The 22,409-nt window shown below is 36.0% G+C and overlaps 1 protein-coding gene across 3 annotated transcripts in view; it reads left to right on the top strand.

Annotated features, from left to right (window-relative positions):
* Nucleotides 1-22,409, top strand: part of ATG5 (autophagy related 5) — a 171,003-nt gene that overhangs the window by 86,731 nt on the left and 61,863 nt on the right. For all 3 annotated transcript variants that reach the window (XM_023727615.1, XM_012554419.2, XM_023727616.1), the window contains one exon: nt 14,004-14,098. In XM_023727615.1, the coding sequence (XP_023583383.1) occupies nt 14,004-14,098 (95 nt within the window). The remainder of the gene's footprint in view (nt 1-14,003; nt 14,099-22,409) is intronic.

Raw genomic sequence — 22,409 nt, 5'->3', positions numbered from 1 at the left:
TTAAAAAAAAGTTAATATGTTATTTTCAGTTAGATTAAATAAGTTGCTCTGTTCCAATTTATTTCAGGTGAATTGTGCTAGGCCTAAATACCAATATACTTTTTCTCTGAGGGAAAAAAAAGATCATTTCCTGAACCAAAGAAGTCAGTAATTTCTACAGCAGTGCTATATTTTTATTATTCATTACATGCTTTTTCCCTTTTACTGCTTTAGAAACTGTAGAAGATTTCCAAATCCTTTTATGTTTAAATCACACTGAAATATATAAAAAACTATTCGTGCCAGTGTTTTAATGAGCAATCAGAGAGTTACAAGATTTTTACCCGAACACTAGAAAACTGGAAAAGATAAACAGCCCATATAAAAATGAATGCAAAATAAACAAGTTTGTTGAGCCATAGATGCAGTGTGTTCAGTCAAGTCCTGATTATTATCTTCAGAGTGTCTTTTCTATTTAAGAAGCATTTCTTCCTATAGGATCTCTTTAGGATCCAGGCTATCCTTGAGTTTCTGGGGATCTTTTACATTTAGCTTCATTTGTATCTTCTATGTTATTAGAAGGATATTAATGAAATATTCTAAACAGTGTTTCCGATTGGGGTGAATTTCCATAAAAGATTGAACCAAAAAGATTTCACTTTATTTTGAATTACTGTAAGCCAAAGTAAAAGCTTCAAGACCATTTTTCTTAAGCTAACTTCTTGTTTTTGTTAATACACTCCTAAGCTTTTTTTCCTAAAGGTGTATTAACCAGCATTTACTTATTTATTCTAAAGTAAAAATGTTTTAATGTAGGATTTTAAAACTCCATTAAAAGCATCTATTACCAATACTTTCTATCTTTGCAAAAAACATGTACAATATAAGGAAGGTGTAGAAGAGAAAAGAAAATGAGTGGGAAGAGAAGGGAGACAGCTTCATAGACTTGTTGAATTAAAGTGGAAAGCCTTTTACATTTAGAATAGAGATCCCCCACACTCAAATGAATGCTATATGGGTTTCAGGTATTTGAGCTGTAAATGCAGAATTTGAGAAACACCAGTAGAATAATTTGAAATTTTAGTAGCTTTATTCTCATTTTTACTGTTAGGATTCTTGGAAATTATGGTTGAATTTTTGTACCTTGTACATTATATCACTTATCATTAAAAGCTACTGAATACATTTAAAATAATAAAATTTAATCCAAAATAAACTCATTATAGAAAGTGATAAAGTATTTAGAATTTATAAAATATTGTTGGGCCTTATTATTTTTTGAGGTGTATCTATAGTTTTAAGAACCAACTTTGTTTTGGCAATGAATTAGATATGACAAATATAATTACATAGAAGACTCTGCTTGAATAATCCTAGTAGCTAGATATTGAACTATGGTTGAATTTTCCATGTTCACTCATCGTTGTCCTTGTCTTCTTTTAAGAGGGAATTCCTAATTGAGTGATGCTTTCAATTCATTACTACATGTATTCATTGAAAAAATATTCCTTAACGAACATGTTGAAGCAAATAGTATCTATTTCTGAAGCATCTGCTGCTAGCTGTTCAGTTTTGTCACCTGTAAATGCCAAAAGGGATGAAATTTTTTTAAATTAAAAAAAATTGCCATACCTACAGTGAAGTTTGAAGCATAGAACTGTGGAATTTTTCATATGCACATGCCATTTGTTGTTTCCCAGATCCTTGTTAATCGTAGGTCATTGAATTGGCCGAACTTTGAGTTTCACCAAATTGGCAGTGCTTTTGTTTATAAAAATGTAACTGAAAATTCTTTGTGGTGTGGTAGCATCACTGAGAGTCTACTGACCTGATATTTTGGGCAGATCATTTACCATCTTGGAAACTCTGTTTCTTCCTTTCTGAAATGAGGATAGCTACCTCAGTAAGTTGCTGTGAAAATTAAACAAGATAAAATCTATCTAGGTTTTAAAAGCTGCTAAATTCTCTGCAGGTACATAAAATTATTCTTAATAAAAATACTGTTGTCGAAACCCATAGCTTTTCCTTGTATTTTCACTCTAGCATCACTTTAGTTTAATACATCTTCTTTACCTCTCTAACCCTCTAGCATGCTTTTTATCTAAGCATTGTTTGGTTAGCTTTGCCACATGAGGAGGTAGGGGTGGATGGAGAGGACTTGAGCCATCAAGCACCATTAGTGCAAGGTACAGGACTGACTGATCAGACCTATTAGAAATTGTGATAATTTTGTATTTATCAGTTTAGCTTCACCAATTACGTATTATATATTAAGTGAAGAAAAGAGCCTGTTGTGTACTTGTTTTTGTTTTTTAATTCTCTACAGCTTCTAATATTCAATTAGGTACATACATAATAGGAGCAAATCGTTTGATAGAATTAGGTCCACACAGATCTCCATGTCTTTAACAAAATAAAAACTTGTTTGAGCACACTATTTTTTTCTGTTTACTGTTTTACTTCTTTTCTTTTCCTTGGCCAGAATTAGATTCATATATGAACTGTTTGTAAATTTGGAACTTCTTTTAAAGGGGTATTTTTAACATAGCCACCATGAATGGATTAGATGGATTTGAAATACAACACAATTTACCTAGAGATATATTATTGCATTTACTAAATTCCTGTGATGTCCTAGGCCTGGATACTTTTACATGTATTACCTCAGTGACTCCTCACAAGAATTAGATGAGTATTGTTTACTTTGCAAATGAGGAAATTAGCTTGGTACAAAAGAGCTAGCAAGAGGTGGGACTAGAATTTGAACCTATGTCTGTGATTCTAAAGGGAATGTATTTTCCACTACATCTGGAGGTTGTTAACTCTGGGTATACATTAGAATCATCTAGGGGTTCAAATGCCAGGGAATCTGAGATAATTAGTCTTGGGTGAGTCTAGGCATTAGTATTTTTTATAAAAGCTCCTTAGATGATCCTGGTAAGCAGATAAAGTTGAGAAATGTAGCATTACATACTGCTTCCCCAGTGACCACTGATGCCCCTTTGTTTGAAAATTTGTCGTTTGTCAATGAGTAATCATTAATAGGAATTTTGGATTTAAATTTCTTCATCAGAAGCATGAGAGATTTGTATCAGGAATAAAGAGAGACTATACTGCATAATTAACATTGCAAAGGTTACAATGAACAAAACGAAGTATCTTATAAGTCTTAAAAATTAAAATAGCTTTTCATTTTTGTCTTATGACGGGGTCCTCTTAATGAAGTGAAAATGAACTGGATTACTTGGTAAATTTGGTTCTGGCCCTCTGAATCTAGTCATAAACTGTAATTTAGCCTAAGAGGAGGAACATTTCCTCAATTTAAAGTACCTTTGGAAGGTAATCCATCAGATAATTGGTTATAAATCTATAGCTGACTTAAACATGAATATATTTAGATAATTAGTTCTGGCATACTACTGCACTGTAGCTATAAATCTCTTTGGCAGACAAGCAGCTTTAAAGTTGTCTTTTAGATTAACGGACTATAATTGAAAATCATTTTTCCTTTTTTAAAAAAATTTTTAATCTGAGCACATAGAAGAATTTGGTTTTTTATATTAAGAAATTTTTGAATTTTCAGTCTTTTTTTTATGTTGTTTTTAAATAAGTTGGAAATGACCTTTTCTCAGAGCCCTGGGGGCACAGTGGCTAAGAGCTTGACTGCTAACCGAAAGGCCAGAAGTTCAAATCCACCAGGCACTCCTTGGAAACCCTGTGGGGCAGTTCTCCTCTGTGCTATAGGGTTGCTGCTATCAGTTGGAGTCAACTTGACAGCAGTGTGTTTGGTTTGCTTTGGGACTATAATTGAAAATCATTCTTCCTTTTAAAAAAAATTTTTAGTATGAGCCCATAGAACAATAGAATAAGTTTTTTTTATATTAAGAAATTTTAAAAAATTTTTTTATTGTTGTAGTTTAAATGAAGTTTACATTTCAAGTTAGTCTCCCATATAAACATTATACATACATTGTTATGTGACTCTTAATTGCTCTCCCCATACTGTGACAGCACACTGCTCCTTTCTACCCCTGATTCCCCGTGTCCATTCAGCCAACTCCTAATCCTCTCTGCCTTCCCATCTCACCTCCGGACAGAAGCTGCCCATTTAGTCTCTTGTCTCTACTTGAGCTAAGAGGCACACTTCTCACGAGTATCACTTCGTGTCCCACAGTCCAGTCCAATTCCTGTCTGAAGAGTTGGCCTCGGAAATTGTTGTAGTTCTGGGCCGATAGAGAATCCAGGGATCATGCTTTCCGGGGATTCTCCAGTCTCTGTCAGACCATTAAGCCTGGTCTTACTAGAATTTGTGTTCTGTACCCCACCTTTCTGCTGCTCCATCAGGGACTCTCTGTTGTGTTCCCTGTCAGGGCAGTCATTGGTGGTAGCTGGGTACCATCTAGTTCTTCTTATCTCAGGTTGATGAAGTCTCTGGTTTGTGTGGCCGTTCCTGTCTCTTGGGCTAATACTTTCCTTGTGTCTTTGGTATTCTTCATTCTCCTTTACTCCAGGTGGTTGGGACCAACTGATGCATCTTAGATGGCTGCTTGCAAGTTTTTAAGACCCCAGGCGCCATTCACTAAAGTAGGATGCAGAACATTTTCTATATTAAGAAATTCTTGAATTTTCAGTCTTTTTTATATTGTTTTTAAATAAATTAGAAATAAACTTTTCTTGATTGGGAGAATACACTAACTGAATCCTATCTACTTAAAAATAAAAATTACTGACATTTGACTCTTGGAATACATAAAAAATGTTATAATTTGCAGTTATGGTTTATTAGCTGGTGATGTTGAAATTAAAGCTTATGGTCTGCTTTTCTCAATACTTAGTAAAATTATATTTTCTTTAAATTTTCAGCAGTATTTTTAGACAGTTGCAAAGTTTTCATAGATAACTAGTTTTTACTTCCTCAGTTTATAGACCTATAACCAGGTATAACAATTGTGAGCCTCTCATCTTCTCAGATTTTAACAAGAAATCTCTATCTCTTTTTAACCATGCTTATCCCCTCTTCCCTAATATTTTAAGACTTAGTAGGAGAAGGAGGGTTTGGGAAAAAATGGTTATCTATGATATGGAGCTCAGACTAGCCTGCCAAAACTGGAGGACTCCTCAGATGTTGGCCTAGATGCTTTTGGTCCACCATTCCTGCCCCCACCACCATTTCATGATATGGCTGGAGATGAATATAGCTGAAATTGACAGAAGAGAAATAGCAACTAAACTGTTACCTTGGAGTGAGAAGATAGGGTCTTATATATTGAAAGGGTTGGGGGAAGAAAAAGTAGACACGAAGAAGGGAATTCAGTGTTGTAAAGTGTTGCAGCTGCATTGTGTCAACAATTTTTATTCTCCCCACCTTAGATAGCAATTGGTATGACTCCAGCAGGCAGCGTTCACAGAATTTGATGTGAGTGTTGCAAACTCTGGGGCGTTAACCAGACTGAACACTCCAGCAAACCTGTGGTGATGGGGTTTTGGCAGAGCCACTTATCCATACTAGTCTTGACACCTCACTTACCTTGTTGCTGAATCTAGAAATTCAGTGTCTTTTCTTATTGGAGCTGAGGCAATCTAAGAGATAATGATACTAGTAAACACTTATGTAGCACCTACTTTGTGCCAGGCACTGGTATAAGCATTTTGCATATATTAACTAATTTATTCCTTCCAATGACTATGAGTATGTACTATTAAAATCGATATTTTACAAATGACGAAATTGAAGCCTGGTTTTTAAAAGTATCTTGCTCCAACTCAGCCAGCTATTAAATGGGCATAGCTAGGAAGCAACCCAGGCAGTCTGACTCCAGAGTGTGTGCTTTTTCCATTATGCTATGCTACATTTGAGATTCCCTTTTTCCTCTGTCCGCATTTGCAAAGTCAGTCGTACATTTAATTATTTAGCCATTCAACAAACATTCCTTGTGTGTTGTGATAAGTTTGGGGTTGATTAAGGAAGAGCCAGGACCAGGAGAAGCAGTAACACACAAGCTTTTTATTGGGTGGCAGTGGGATAGAGCTGCATGAGATAAAAACGCTCTTCCAGCAAGAGACCTTCCAGAGATGCAAGGCCGCCACCCGGAAGGGGAACAGGGCAAGTGACCTTTCAGAGGAGCAGAGGAAATTGGAGAGGGGGCTTATGTCTAGGTGATTTGCTCAGCAGCACGGCGGTCAGAGAGTTCTGAAAGACAGCAGTGGTTTCATGTCTTTTATAGCTACAGGATTTGTCTTGTCGATGGTCAGCAGATGTTGAGTGCAGTTTTGTGGAGTATATAAAGTAGATAGGCTGTAAATAGCTAAAAATGTTTATACTGTATTCTAAGTATTTGGATATGTGAGGATTTGAGTTTGGTGCTGGCTAGCTTTAGGCTAACAATGCTAGCCTGCTGTGAAGAAGTAAACTACATGGGGGCCATTTTAGGCTAATGTACAGGGGCCATCTGTAATCCACTTATGTCACAAGCATCTTCTGTGTGCCAGGAAGTGTTCTAAGGCTGAGGATACAGAAGTCTTTGCCCTCATAGAGCTTACATTTTAGTCGGATGAGAGAAACAGTAAATATATATGTAAAAAGAGTAACTTCAAATAATGATAAGTGCATAGAGGAAAATAGAGCAATGGTATAAGGAATGATTAGGGAGTGGAAGTACTTTAGCTAGATTTATGAGGGAAATCCTCCGTGAGGATGGAACACAAATATGGAGGCTTGAATGAAGAGAAGGAAGCAGCCATGTGAAGATTAGAAAAGTGGCGATTCCAAGCTGCTAAAACTGTTTGAGATGAGACTAAGGTTGGCATTTTCTAGGGACAGAAAAAAACAAAAAACCGTGTGACTTGGAGCTTATGGGTGAGCAGTGAGATCTCCGAGGAATGCAGGAGCAAAGGCCTTCCAAGAGGCTGGTGCACTGCTGGGAGTCTGCTTCTGGGGAAAAAGTATTTTATTACTGACATTATTTATGGTTGTCTGTGCTCAGAATTTGGGCGAGGAGCATTCTGCTCCATTTGCAGGCAGTAAGGGAGTACATTGGGTTATTTTCCTTTAAAATAATGATTCTGGTACTTAATTTTAAATAACCATATTGTTAAAGTGCATCATAAAGCAATTATTATTCCTCATGACCCATTAGAGAAATGTTCGGAAATTTATTCATTAATCATATCATTTGATTTACATTTAAAAAAGCATTCTGGATGCTACCTTAAGGGGATCAAAGTAGAAGGACAGAGACCAATTAGACTGTTGTGATGTTTGAGAGATGATAGTTGTTTCAATGAAAGTTGTAGCTGCCAATGCGGAAAGAAATAATTGTACCCTAAATATATATTGATTACTGCCCTTGATCACTTTTCCCAGACTGTACCACTCCTTTTATAGGATAAAGGAATACAAGTCTTCGCAGTTTATTCTCAGACGGTGATAGTCCAGGTCGAAATTGCCCTGAGATCCAGGCTTTATTGCTCTTTTGATTCACTCAAACAACAACATCCCCAGGTACAATCCTACTGCTAGGATGTCTGTTTATGGACAGGATTAATGTATAGCCACCTCCAGGACTGGCACTCTTTCACGTTAGTGCAGAGAGCCCAGTGGTCCTTCCTACTTGTAGCTTCATGATGAATTTTCAGGGGCCTTTGAAGCCTTTTCTTGCTATCTTGCTTTGCATGGGGCCTTTCCACCAAGTATATTTTGTATAACTTTAAACCTCAAACAAAAGGAATCTAAGTCCCAAAAGGTCTTTCTGGTTCATATGTAAATGTGTGGATACAATTCTGTTGAGTAGCATCCAAGTACCAATGAATGTGCTGGGGGAGAGGGGAGAGAGAATGCTCCCTGCCCTGGTCAGCCTAAGTAGCCTATTAACGTAATTTCTCTTAATCTGACTTGACTCAGAAGATAAACGACTTTGAAGTGACAAATGCGGTTACGTATTTAATACCTACTTTAGCCAGCCTATCAGTAATTGCTATTGATTGCCTGTTTTTCCTCTATTTTGTTTTTTACAAAGATGTTTATCATATTACATATGAAGAAATTAATTCATATAGTTCTATACGTAGATATGTTTTCTGTTACATATTTTGAAAGCCCCTTGGTTAAAACACTACATATATTAAACATGGCCACTGGTACTACTAATTTGAATAATACTGTTGATAAATGCAAAATATTTTTAAAAGTAGGCTCCCTTTAGTAGTGATTTTCAACCATTTGCTTTTTTCTTAGAGAAAAGTTTAGAGTCTGTGTTTCATGTATTATAATCTAACATTTATTTAGGGTGCTGTAAATCTTTTCTCTCTGGCATCATGGTTGATGTTAAAGACCAAGAAGTGGATAGTGTGTGCATGTGGGACCATCTCACCCCTTTCCTGTAGTTAGAGGGTCCCAGCTAACAATACTACATTGCTGAATTGAGCCTAGCTATCATTCTCTGCACTGTCTCACCTCTTAGCTGTAGTTTGAGGGTCCCAGCTAACAGTACCACATGGCTGAATTGAGCCTAAGTATCATTCTCTGCACCGTCTCATCTTTTTCCTATAGTTAGAGGGTCCCAGCTAACAATATCACATTGCTGAATTGAGCCTGAGTATCATTCTCTGCACCGTCTCATCTTTTTCCTGTAGTTGGAGGGTCCCAGCCAACAGTACCACATTGCTGAATTGAGCCTGAGTATCATTCTCTGCAGTCCCTTAGATCCTCCTCCATGTCACTTGAGGGAGATTTTAGACATACTTATGGCTTAAGAATGCTAAAAGTTACTTTGCCTCGAGTTCTTAACTCATAAAACCTAAGTAGAAGAATAGATACATCCTTCAAAGTTGCCACGTTTTTTCCTGCAGTCTTTCCCTGTGAGGAGCAAAAAATACAAATTTAGTTAACTTTATTTCATAAGCATCTTAGGGAAGCCTGTGATTTTTTTTGAAAAGCGCTTTTGCAGGGAGTGGGGGCAATGTTTATCTTATTTGCAAGACCATACAAAGGCTTAGTTCAACAGAGAGTGAGAAAAAATTGGTAACCAGGAGGATTTTGTGGAATTCTATTTTTAATATTTTTTTTAAAATAGATTGAATGTGTCTATATTTTCATGATCATTGTTTTGTTGTAAGCCTTCCTAAATGAATGTTGTTGTATGAATAAGCTAAGTGACTGATAGTTTAATTTTCTCTTACTTGGTTTTGTTTTGTTGTAGAATTAGAATTAAGTGAATTTGAGAAGTTGTTGAAACTGATGTTCATGTACCTACAGTTATAGTTTAAAAAATGAACAGCCAGAGACCACTATGCTTCTTTTATAAGTTACACATACTATTGTTGCTGAAAGCTAATAAAAGAAATAATTAACTTTAAGATTCAGTTATAATAACTAATAGCATAGTTCTAATATGCAGAATTTTTTTTGTTGGTTCATTAATATTTGGCAAGATAGTAAAGCATCCTCACTCCAATTTTATTTACTTTAATTATTGACTAGAGGATAGAAGACATACTGATATTACATATTACAAAGTAATGGATAATCCAGTGTGAAAGACACTTCGTTAAATGCTCAATCTCTAAACTCATTTTCTTTCACCTCCTTCTATTTGTATCTTTTTTATTAATAACTTTGACCAAGTAAAGCCAGGTTATTCTTGGTAGAGTAGTTTTAGTATTACAGAGAAAATGCCTATTTTATATAAGAACATTATATTTTTATAAGAAGATTAAAAATGAATATCAGTTCATACAAATTTTTTATGTCCTTATTTTTCAATATAGTTTTATCAGTCTTGGTGCAATCAGTAGATAAAAACCACACAGCAGTTTAAACAGGGTAAATTTTGTATAAAGGATTATTTAACTCTGATTAAAGAGTAACTGTAAGATATAAGAAAACTATGTAGTACCCAAAGGTTGAGGGAGAATACCCAAGGAATGACAAACTTTAAAGAGGTTCCTTCCCCAAGACTGGGGTTCAGTTCTTGTTGGAGATGGTATCATTCAGCCCACTGGATTAGTAGAGAAGTTTCACCATTTTCCCCAGGCCGGAGCTGGTCTGCAGTTGCTGAGCAAGGAGGAAGCAACCCTCTGGAGTGCAGGTGGAGTACAGGGCATCAACAGCTGGTGGCATGGGTGTGAATAGGAGGTGGCGGCCCTATGGGAGACAGCAGGTGAGCTGCCCACATGAAAACTGGGGCGCCAGTGAGGGCAAGGGACTTTGGAGTGCTGGTTCCTTTGTTGAGAAGGCAGGTTATCGTCAGGCCAAGGATGCAAGGTTGCCGAAAGACTGTATATCTGGGTGTGTGGCTGGTGCAGAGCTCTGCCTAATATTCTCATTCCCATACTACTGACCCACCATGCAGCAGCCAGAAACTGCAGTAGACTGCTTCCTTCTGCATTGCTCCTTCAGTGCGCTCTACTTGAGAAAACATTATTTTCAAGGATAGATGCTGAAAGCAATTCTGTCCATCATGGCAGCACATAAATCAAAGGGTGAGTTTGGAGCTTAGAGGCAGTGAATTGATAACTAGCACAATAGTGTTCTTTTTTCTTACAGTTTAGTTTTGTCCATGTACCCAAACCAAACCCGTTGCCATCGTGTTGATTCCGACTCATAGCTACCCTATAGGACAGAGTAGAACTGCTCCATAGGGTTTCCAAGGAGTGCCTGGTGGATTTGAAACTGCGGAACTTTTGGTTAGTAGCCGAACTCTTAATCACTATGCCACTAGGGTTTCTTTTGTCCATATAGGTATGTAAAATCTTGACTATTTACTAATTACCTTTCTGTGCTTTTTATTGTGTCTGTGTTTGCTTTCTTTTTCTTTAGCCCAGGGTTTTTCACCCTTAGCACTGTTGACGTTTTGGGCCAGATAATTCTTTCTTGTGGGGAACTGTTTTTTTGGGCACTGTGGTATGTTTAGTAGCAGTCCTGACATTTGTTCACTAGATGCTGGACACGCACGCACGCACACACACCCCAAAACTTGTGACAACCAAAAATGTCTCCAGACATGTTCACATGTCCCTTGGGGAGCAGAATCTTCCCTGGTAGATGATCACTGCTTTAGCCCTTGTTTTTTTTTTCTTTTAGAACCAGTTTAAATCTCTGTTTTAAGTGAATTTTCTCAACACGATACAGGGTATTTATGAAAAACCCAAAACTAACATAATACTCAATGGTGAAAGACTGAAAGCTTCCCTGTATGCCCACTTTCACCACTGCTATTCAACACTGTACTGGAAGTTCTAGACAGAGCAATTAGGCAAGAAAAAGAAATAGCATCCAAATTGGAAAGGAAGAAGTAAAGCTATCTCTATTCTCAGGTGACATGATCCTTTATATAGAAAATCTCAAAGAATCCACAAAAAAGGCAACCAGAGCTAATAAAAGAATTCAACGAAGTTGCAGGGTACAAGATCAGCACACAAAAATCGCTGCAATGACCAATCCAGAAAGGAAATTAAGAAAGGAATTCCCCTTATAGTAGCATCTAAAAGAATAAAATACCTAGGAAAAATTTAACCAAGATGGTGGAAGACTTGTACACTGAAAACTATAAAACATTGCTGAAAGAAATGAAAGAAGACCTGAGTAAATGAGACGACATCCGTATGGATCGGAAAAGTTGATTTTGTGAAGTTGTCACTACTACCCAAAGTGATCTACAGATTCAACTCAATCCCTATCAAAATTCAACAGCATGTTTTGCAGAAATGAAAAAAAGTCTTCAAATTCATATGAAATTGCAAGGGACCCCAAATAGCCAAAACATTCTTTAAAAAGGAAAGCAAAGTTAGAGGACTCACACTTCCCAAAACTACAGTAGTCAAGACTGTGTGGTACTGGCATAAATATGGACATATATAGACTAGGGGAATAAAATGAGAGTTCAGAAATAAACTCATACATCTATGACCATTTATTTTTGACAAGAGTGCCATTTCCATTGAGTGGGGGAAAGAATAGTCTCTTCAACAAATTGTGCTGGAACAACTAGATTTTCACAGCAAAAGAATGAAGTTGGACCCCTACCTCACACCATATAAAAAATTACCTTATATTTACACAAATAACGCATGCCTTCTACTTTTGTTTGCCAACTGTGACCCCACCCCACGAGGTATTTTCGTAAGCACTGCTATGCCTATATTTTTTTACATGGTGCTATAAAAAAATTAGCATAGTGCATTTATGAAAATATGTCGTGGGGGAGGACATGGTTTGCCAACAAACATAGAAGATGCGCATTATTTAATACCGTAACTCAAATCAAGAACCTAAATATACACTAGAACCGTAAAACTATTAGAAGAAAACAGATTTTCAGGACCTTGTGTTTGGCAGTGGATTCTTAGATATGTCACCAGAAGCATGAGCAACAAAAGAAAAAATGGATTAATTGGGCATAGTTAAAAAAATTTCGTGCATCAAAGGACATTATTAAGAAAGTGAAAAGACAACCTACAGAATGGTAGTAGATATTGGGAAATCATGTATCTGGCAAAGTTTCAATATCCAGAACATACAAAGAACTCCTACAATTCAACAACAAAAGACAATCAGCCCAATTAAAAAAAAAAATGAGTAAATAACTTGAATAAACATATGCAGATATACAAATAGCTAATAAACACATGAAAAAATGCTCAACATAATTAGTCATTAAACTAAACACCAAACCCGTTGCCATCGAGTGAATTCCGACTCATAGCGACCCTATAGGACAGAGTAGAACTGCCGCATATGCTTTCCAGGGAGCACCTGGTGGATTCGAACTGCTGACCTTTTGGTTAGCAGTCAGGCTCTTAACCACTGCACCACTAGGGCCCCATAATTAATCATTAGGGAAATACAAGTTAAGACCAGAATGAGACACCCCTCGCAGCCACTTTGGAAAACAATCTGGCAGTTTCTCAAAAGGTTAAACATACAGTTACCATATAACCTAGCAATTCCACTTCTAGGTATATACCCAAGAGAATTGAAAACATACATTCACACAAAAACTTGCATATGAATGTTCATAGCAGCCTTATTCATGATAGCCAAAAAGTCAAAAACAACCCAAATATCTATCAGTTGATGAATGGATAAACAAAATGTGGCATATGCATACACTGGAATATTACTAGACCATAAAAATGAATAAAGTACTCATATATGCTACAACATGCTTGAACCTGCCAAACATTATATTAAGTGAAAAAAGCCAGGTGGAAAAGGCCACATATTATTCCATTTATATGAAGTGTCAAAATTCAGCAAAACCATAAGGATAGAAAGTAGATTAGTGATTTCCAGAGGCTGAGGAGGGGAGAAAAGGAAGTAACTGTTAATGGGTATGAAAATTCTTTCAGGATGATGAAAATGTTCTGAAATTAGTGATGGTTGCTCAATTCTGTGAACATACCAAAAAAACACTCAATTGTGTACTTTAAAAGGGTGAATTTTATGGTATGTGAATTTTATCTCAGTAAAGCTGTTTAAAAAAAAAAAACTGATCCTGAAAAATAAAAAAGATGTTTAATCAGTTTGAAATTAAGCTGCAGTTGACAGTTATTTTATAACTGTAAATTCTACATTTTTTTCTAAAACCCTTCCTGTAAGATTATATTCTTTGCTGTTTAATGTTTACAGTGTTCAGTATTTTGACTTTGTTTCTTTAACAAGATCTGGATAAAATTTGGATCACCTGAAGCTGGGCCTTTATAGTTTAGACAGAAGGACTAAAGGAATCAAGACATCATCCCAACCTGGTGCTTTTTGCTTTGAGAACGATGAGTAGCGATATATCTGTGTAGGGTTTTTCTTATGGGAAAAAATGTCGTATGTGAATATCTAGGAAGAAGCAATAATGTAGAAAAATTAATTTTTTATCTAGCATTATGTTTGGACATAGTTATGGACAGATAAATTAGATTGAGAAAAAATAATATATAAATAATGCCCCTTAAAAAACTTCTAGGTTTCATCTTTTCATGTGAGATATTACAGTATAATCTTGTTCATTTTTAATAAATTATTATCGTTACAGACAGATTTGACCAGTTTTGGGCCATCAATCGGAAACTCATGGAGTATCCTGCTGAAGAAAATGGATTTCGTTACATTCCTTTTAGAATATATCAGGTAGGAAATAAACTTATTAAAATGTCTGTTTGTGAAAGGTTAGATATCTTACTTCTGGAAACACTCAGTTCAAAACTGTTAAGCTTGCATAGTTACTGAACAGTGTGTGTTAGGTCTTTCCAGATCTGTGCCTTTGGATGACGGTCACATGAGAGACTGTACTGAAATATTTGACACATGTCTAATTGTTTCAGATTAACTCTTCAGTGTTGTAAAACAGAGTAGACAGTAGGCACTCCCGTCTTCCTTACAACACAGCTTCCTGGACCTAAACAAGCTCCATGTCTCTATAGAGCACTTTAAAAATCATATATTCTTGACATATAGCATATAGTAAATATTTGTTGAATGAATGATACGTACTCGAGTCTAGCAGGACTTCCTAGAAGGACTTGCATTCAAACTCAGAGAGGTTTTATAACTTCCCATTGTAGCCATTTCCAGTTTCCCACAGCCTATACTAATAGTTACTTCTGTAATTAAAAAAAATCTTAATAGAGCCATCACATAAGTATATGTTCAAGAGGAAACAAACCATGTAATTGAAAATATAGAAAATGCCAATATACTGTAAGAATGAAAGTACTTCTGATTTAGTGTTGCAGCTTGCTTTTCATTCATTTCATTGATATAATGGCAAATAGATCATGTTTTAGATAACAGATTCATAATATATACAATATAAATAAAATCAGAAGACCCTAGTGCAGTAAGTCCAGCCAATTTAATTAGCCACCCTCCTCTGCTTTCTTTTTTTTATGTTGTTAGTTGCCGTCGAGTCGATTCCGACTCATGGTGACCCCATACGTGCAGAGTAGAACTATTCTATAGGGTTTTCAAAGCTGTTGCCTTACAGAAGCAGAACTCTTGGCCTGTTTTCCAAGGCGCCTCTGGGTGAGTTTGAAACGCCAACTTTTCGACTAGTAATCAAGTGCTTATTTAACCATTTGTACCATGCAAGACTTTTTATAGGAAAAGGAAATTTTGTTCAAGTCCACAAGTCTCTGTTAAATACAGACATGCAGTGGATTCTGGAAATCACATAATCTATTTATTCATACTCTGTCTTGTGTCATGAAGTATCTGAGGCAATTTACAAGAACATATGATCACAAAATTTAAAAAAAATTTTAATTTTAAAATTAAAGCTAATGAAAATACATGAATTACGTAAGCTATGAATGAATGAGATCATCACATTAAAATTGACCTGCAGATTTGACCCTGAGCTTCCTGGTAGCCAGAGCAAGGGAAAACAAATGTTAATTGTGTACAAGATGAAAACCTATCAGGAAAAGCTAAACTTTTTGGGCATTGAATAGGAAAGACATTTCTCATATGGCTTCATTTAGAGGAGATGGTAAGTAACATACCTGGCAATAGCCTTTGTAACTTATCTATAATAAAAACAGTAGTAATTTCCATAAAGCTTCTTTCTGAAGTGTCATTCAGTAAAAGCAAAAGGCATTGTACTATAAGCCAAGGACCATCCACCATAAATTTAAGAATTGGGTGAAGTTTAGGAGGGCTAAGCCTGAAAAAATGTTTAGGTTATTTTATGGAAAGTGTGTACATATCAAATAAGAGGGAAAGTAATTGAGGGAGCAAGGTGGGGCAGGAGCGGGATTAACAGTAAAGATTAACCCAGGGGAAGAGAGGTTTGCAGAGAAATGTTAAAGGTAGGGGAAAATTGCTGTGCTCATATTGGAACGCCTCAGTCTTTATACACTTAGGAATGAAGCCATCTGCTAAGGAGAGGGTGTAGAAGTTTTGGCGGCTATTCTGTTTGACAGAGGGCAAATAGAACAGCTCCTATATTTGCATAAAATAATGGGAGAAAGATGACAGGAAGCCAGGTTATTTCTATTGTTAGAAGAAATATCTCAAAAGTAGACAAATCTTACCAAGTATTACCTAAGAGAAACTTGAGGCATGTTTCACAGAGCTGGATTCAGTAGTGTTATACTTTAGTTATTCCACAGAGAAACCCCAAAATATGTACTAAGTACAATATGTAGGGTCGCCATGAGTCTCAATCAAGTCAATGGCAACTAACAACAAAATTAATTCCAGAGGGAGAGTCTGCTTCTTCACCATGGCTGACATATATATCATTGGTTAAATATGGATTGAAAACAATAACAGATTCTTATAGAATTCTAGAGACGTCCTTAGATTTTCTGAGTGGATTTCACATTTTTTTTTTAAGCAGAAAGTCTACTTTGAGGCTGAGCATGGGCAAGTGGGCCTGACTCTGGTGCCTTGACTTCTCTCCTCCTGGGCCAAGTAGTCACATCATCAAATATTTATGGAAACTTGGAAGCACCATTTGAAAATTATCTGTCTAGGCCCATATGGTTTCAGTGCTTTGCCCAAGTTAAGTAGTCTTTAGCTAGCTTTCTTGATACACTAATTTAGCACAATGCTAGGTGCACTGTGTGTAAGTGCTTTCTAAATACTTACTTAATTGAATCCTAGGGTAATGTAAGCACCAAAGTTAACATAATTTTAAAGCTAAAAAAAGACTTTATAGTTCATTTAATCTAAATTTGAAAAGGCCACAAGAGTTTCCTTAATTTTGGATGTATGGTGGCCTTAATAAAGATAGTTATAGTTGCTGTTAGTCGCCGTTGATGCCAACTCATGGCGACCCCGTGTATGCAGAGTAGAACTGCTCCATAGGGCTTTCAAGGCTGTGAACTTTAGAAGCAGATCACCAGGCCTGTGGTGCCTCTGGGTGGGTTCTCACTGTCAACCTTTTGGCTAGTAGTCAAATGCTTAACCACTTGCACCACCCGGGGACTCCTATAATAGTAGTAAGTAGTTGAAGAAAACACAGCATTTTAAATTTAATTAAAATAATGGGAGAAGAATAGGAGCAAGTGGAAGGAGCTGCTGGAAGGATTACATAAAAGAACAGCACACAATTGATCAAATCACAATTTTTCCTCCACTTGGTAGAAAAATATTTTGATCTCTTTTTGCTTTAATACTTTGAAAGTTTCATACTTTGAAAATTTATGACTGTGTCTACACCTCACTCAGGTCAGAAGGTTGTAAAATATTTGAGATGTGTAGGTTAAAGTAATTGCCCTTGAAGAAAGTTGTGTTTCCTAAAAGAGCACTGAACTAGTGGACAGGCCTCTCAGGTTCTAATGGGAAGTCTAACACTAACCAGTTGTATAACCTTAAGAGGTTACTCAGCCTCTCTCGGCCTTTGTTTCCTCATCCACAAAGTGAAAGAGAGTAACTGAGTGAGTTTATACGTCAAATTAAAGTTGTTCTTTAAAGAAGTCGTATTGCAAGTTTATATAATTCTATCAGTGGCACTCTTGTTTTATAAAACATTTCAAACTCCTGCATACAAAGCAAATTTATCATCTTTATGTTAAACATAGTCCTTTTCTGTATGGCACTGTTTTGACTAAAGCACTTCATGGTGCCATATGGAGTTTAATCATTTCTAAAAATGCAATTTATAATTTTCAGGTGGTCCCTATTTATCATGAAGGCAAGGTAATTGTTTTGTTCATACTGCGTGTCCATGACCTATAGTGTGCCTAGCATGTACTATGCGTTTATAAATATCTAATTCATTAAATCATTCACTAGTCATTGGTGGTTGATTTGGGGCTATTCTATTGAACCATGAGCTTTATAGTAACCTGTACTATAAAGCCTAGTATCTTATTTATGAAATTTAGTTTAATAGAATATACCACAGTCTCTAAAGACTTTTTCAGAAGAGGAGTTCCAAAACTGTTTTGGGATATGTCCTTCCCAACACTCATTTAGCTTGATAAGTTCTGGCATAAATATTTAACTATATTATTGTTGTCATCAGGTGCCATCAAGTTGATTCTGACTCATAGTGATCCCATGTGACAGAGTAGAACTGCCCCATAGGGTTTTCTTGACTCTCATCTTTACTGAAGCAGATTGGTAGGCCTTTCTCCTGTGGAGCTGCTTGGTGGGTTGGAACCACCAACCTTTTGGTTAGCAGCTAAGTGCTTAACCTGTGTGCCACCAGGGCTCCTTTTGCCTGTAACTGTACTATGGTTTCTATATTATAAATACTTTAAGCTCCTATGGGAAAAAGGCACTATACTATCATTTAGTGGAGGGATTATTATTGTCAGAATAATGGTGCAAGTGTACAAAGGAGAGAGCTTTCTTTTCATATTTATTTCTCTGTTTGCGGCGAAATTGTCAGATTTATCCAGATTTTTACTGCGGTATCATAACACTGAAGGATTCGGGGGGAGGGGGCTGGGGAGAAAGAAGGAGAAAAGGAGAGAGAGAAAGAGAGAATGTGTGTGTGAGAGAGAATGGTTTTTATGAAGTTCTATAATTAGAATGTGGGAAGCTAGAGAGTTCTCAAAATTTGCTTGAGAAAACCTGGTTGCCAGGTGTGGACTCTCTTAGGGCAGAGCATGCTGCCTGATCTTTCCTGTATTAGAGGCAGTTGAGCAGCAGTTTTTCCTTAAACAGAAAGAGACAAAAGAGCCTGAGGACTTTGTTGGTTCTCAGTTGGATTGCTTGTTTTATTGGGTTTCTACCTACATAGCTTTCCTTTTGGATTTACCGCTTTCCATTTTGGTTTGTATTTGAGTTTAATGAAAATTTTAGGATTGAGATATGTAAGTGAATATCAAAAGTTAGGAGTCCTAGTTTTTACCAGTTTGTCATTTCCTGGCTTTCCCCATTCTGCAATTTTAAACCTTCATTCACCCCTTAACTAAAGGAGGATGGGCTCTGCTTTCCCTTTTCCTAATTATATGATCTTAAGGTAACATCAGATTTCTGTTGTTGACCCCTTTACGTCCGATTAGTTTGTATGATTGTGATTTTCCATTCATTAAGTATCACTTCTATTTATGCAGCATTTTGATTAATCAGCCCCTTAATATCGTTGTTGTTATTGTTAGTTGCTGTTGAGTTGATTCTGACTCATAGTGACCCCACATGTGCAGAGTAGAATTGTGTTCCGTAGGGTTTTCAAAGCTGTGACCTTTTGGAAGCCTGTCTTCTGCTGCACCGCCGGGTAGGTTCGAACCACCAACCTTTCAGCTAGTAGTTGAGTGCTTAGCCATTGTGCCATACAGGAACTGCTGTCGTTAACATACTAAATAATAAATCTTTATATTTATTTGAGACTTTAAGTTACTAAGTAAAATCTGAAAGCCCAGGTTTATGAATGATAAATGAAGAGTATAATTTTTACTGAAATGTTTATTTTTCCTTACAAACATTTCTAATAGAATTCCTATATACCAAGAAATAGAGGAAATGGCACTGAGCATACTTGAGCAAGGCCCATTTAATCTAGTTGAAGCCTCAAAACTATCTTATTATGTAGGAATGGTGTGATTTTACACATGAGGATACTGAAGCTGAAGGAATTCAGGTCACTTGCTCAGGGTCACACTGCTGACAAATGGAAAACTAGAATCCAGACCTCAATCTGACTTATGAACAAAGTATGATTTTATTTATAAAAACCATGTTTAAACACAGAATTTTCAGGGCATAACTACCACATAAATTGAAATCCACCTGGGCCAATTAAGTTGATATAAACCTAAAAAACCTATGACTGTCCTTTACAGACTGACTTTTTAAAGATTTTTTGGAAAATACTAGTTCTCTCTTCATGTATAGTGTGTTTATCATGGGTTTAGAATGACTATAATCAAGTGACAGAATGTTAGTGGTAAAAGTTAAATAGGTCTAAAACCAATCTAGAGATGTTACTGACCAAAATGTGTCATTTCTGTCATTTACATAACAGTTTAGTTTGGTGTATGAGTTTCAGGCTTGTGTTCCTGAAATCCAGGTGCTTAATATTAACGAGTATTCTAGAGATGAGGTTAATGGCAGGAAGTGTTCCAGAAATGTAACCAAAATGCTTTTTAGAATAGCACATGTAAACAGATGATGATTAATGAGAATATTTATCAAAAAGATTTATAAAATGACTGTGAAGTCCTTAAGCATTGATCTTTAAGTAGTAGAGTGAAAGTTAGGCACATCATTTCTGCTTTTCAAGAAGCAGTAGATTCATAAATGTTTTCCTGCCAGTATACTTTGGGTAAGAAAAGTTTGTCTTACTCATTCATTATTCAACATGTTCCCTTACTCACAAATATTTGCATGCTGTGTCCTGTGCTGTGTACAGGGAGTACAGATGGTGATTAAAATCATACATTACCACTTACAGATCTTACTGTCTAAAGATAGAAATAAATCATATAATTATACAAACAAGTATAAAATTGCACCTGTAATTGGTGCTGTGAAAGAGAGTTAAATAGTGCGATAAAAGCCTGTTCCCAAAGACTTCCTTGAGGAAGTGTTGCATCCCCCAAGGTCTGACAAATGGGTGGCAAAGAATGATGAGAAGAGCTTCAGGGAGAGGGACATTGTATGAGGACAGCCTGTTTGTCTTGAGGACAAAGACTTGGAGGGGAATAAGGCTGCAAAGGTAGGGGTTAGACCATATTAAGGAGTTTTGTCTTCTAGAAAGAATGGGAAATTCTAAGGGAGTTTTAATAATCTGAATATCCATTCATATTTATTCAGCAAAGATTTAATCACCTACTTTGTCCTGTATATTTTTCTAGGGGTTATGTATAAAGTCAGAGAATCCTCTTAAGAACAATGTAACAATATTATTTTTAGTTTTAAACAAAAATACAAAGCTAAAAAAAAAGTTTGTTTTCTAGTAAAATGGTCCCCTTCTTGTCTTTGGAAGCAGTTGTCAGTTATATAGTAGTAAAGTTAGAATTTGAATTTAGTTATGTTTTCTTTTGTAATCCCCAGAACGCTGCTCCTTTTCCCATTTATTATTTCAATGTAAAAGTGTTGATTTATATCATTAAAGCTCCATTAATCTTTTAATTCTGTTAGGAAGTTCATTAGCCATTTACTTAAGCAAATCTGTTTTACTTTTATTTTTTAATATGCTGAAATATTTAAGAGGTTTCTGGGGGAGAAAGAGTACATTTTTGAAAATGGAAACCACGGTGTCAGAGATTAACTTGGCACTTCCTGAATTTAAGAAGTCAAAATTTTAAACTGTTTTTTGTTTCCAGAAATGTTGATTTATGTATTTTGAAAAGTGAGGACAATAGAAGTGTATGGCGAATTATGGCAGTTTTTGTTAGGATTCTTCCTCCTCCAGGGTTGTGGCAATATTGGTAAGAAATTACAATTCTAATCTTCCATTGTTTTCCATTGTAGTCAATATCTTGCAGTAACGACTAACAAAAGCCAGAGACCAAAAGGAGGAACTTATTGGTCATTAGGAGCCATGTTGGTGCAGTGGTTAAGAGCTCGGCTGCTAACCAGAAGTTCTTCAGTTTGAATCCACCAGCTACTCCTTGGAAACTCTATGGGGCACTTGTGTTCTGGCCTGTAGAGTCTCTATGAGTTGGAATTGACTTGACGACAACGGGTTTAGTTTTGGTTTGTGTTTTTTTTTTTTGTTGTTGGTGGTCATTAAGCTAACTATTACTAGTTTTAATTTAGTTTTGCAGTCATTTCAAAAAGAAACACTGTGTAATTTTTAATACATTTTGAACTGTGCAGAGGTGTTTAATATCTTTCACAGAATAGAATGTAAGTGTTCTCTGTTCCACAGCTCAATGTATGCTACTTAATTTTTAACTTATTAGAGTGTGACTTACGGCCATGAAAACTATGTAAAAATGAAATGTAATACTTGGTATATTTTTAGTACCTAATTATTGTAAAGTATTTCTTTACTCATGATAAAAAAAAAATGACTGAAATGCAAGTGTCATTTGTGGTAAATGGGATTTTTAACATTTAATTTCATTACTGATTTAGCAATTTGTTGAGGTATTGCTTTGACTAAGGAACTATAGAGCTATAGTAGTAAGATATGGCCTTTAACTTCAAAGAATTTAGTCTCATAAAGGATCTTTCTTATATTTATACATGAAATACATTAGTATATAGAAAGTGACCAGTATCATCAGGATTCTTGGTGGGAAGGAATTACCTTTGGATATGAGTATGAAAGTAGAGTAGGAGAAGGCTTCATACAGGTGATTTGAGCTGGGCTTTGAAAGATAGCTAGAATTTGGATATTTGTAGTGACTGGAGGAGTAAATTTTAGGTAGCAAGAACATAAGTAATTCAGTTATCTGGCTTCAAATCAAGATATTTCCTTTTTTGGCTTGGCTTGGTTGTAGCTACAGTTTATTGAGTACCATTATGCTAAGTATTTTACATATATTGTCTTATTTTAACTCTGACAATATATATATTTTTTTCTTTTCCATTT

This window comes from Trichechus manatus, unplaced genomic scaffold, assembly GCF_000243295.1.
Source record: "Trichechus manatus latirostris isolate Lorelei unplaced genomic scaffold, TriManLat1.0 scaffold00017, whole genome shotgun sequence".
Classification (NCBI taxonomy): domain Eukaryota; kingdom Metazoa; phylum Chordata; class Mammalia; order Sirenia; family Trichechidae; genus Trichechus; species Trichechus manatus.
Note: the sequence above shows the minus strand (reverse complement) of the source record. Positions and strands in the feature narration are given on the sequence as shown.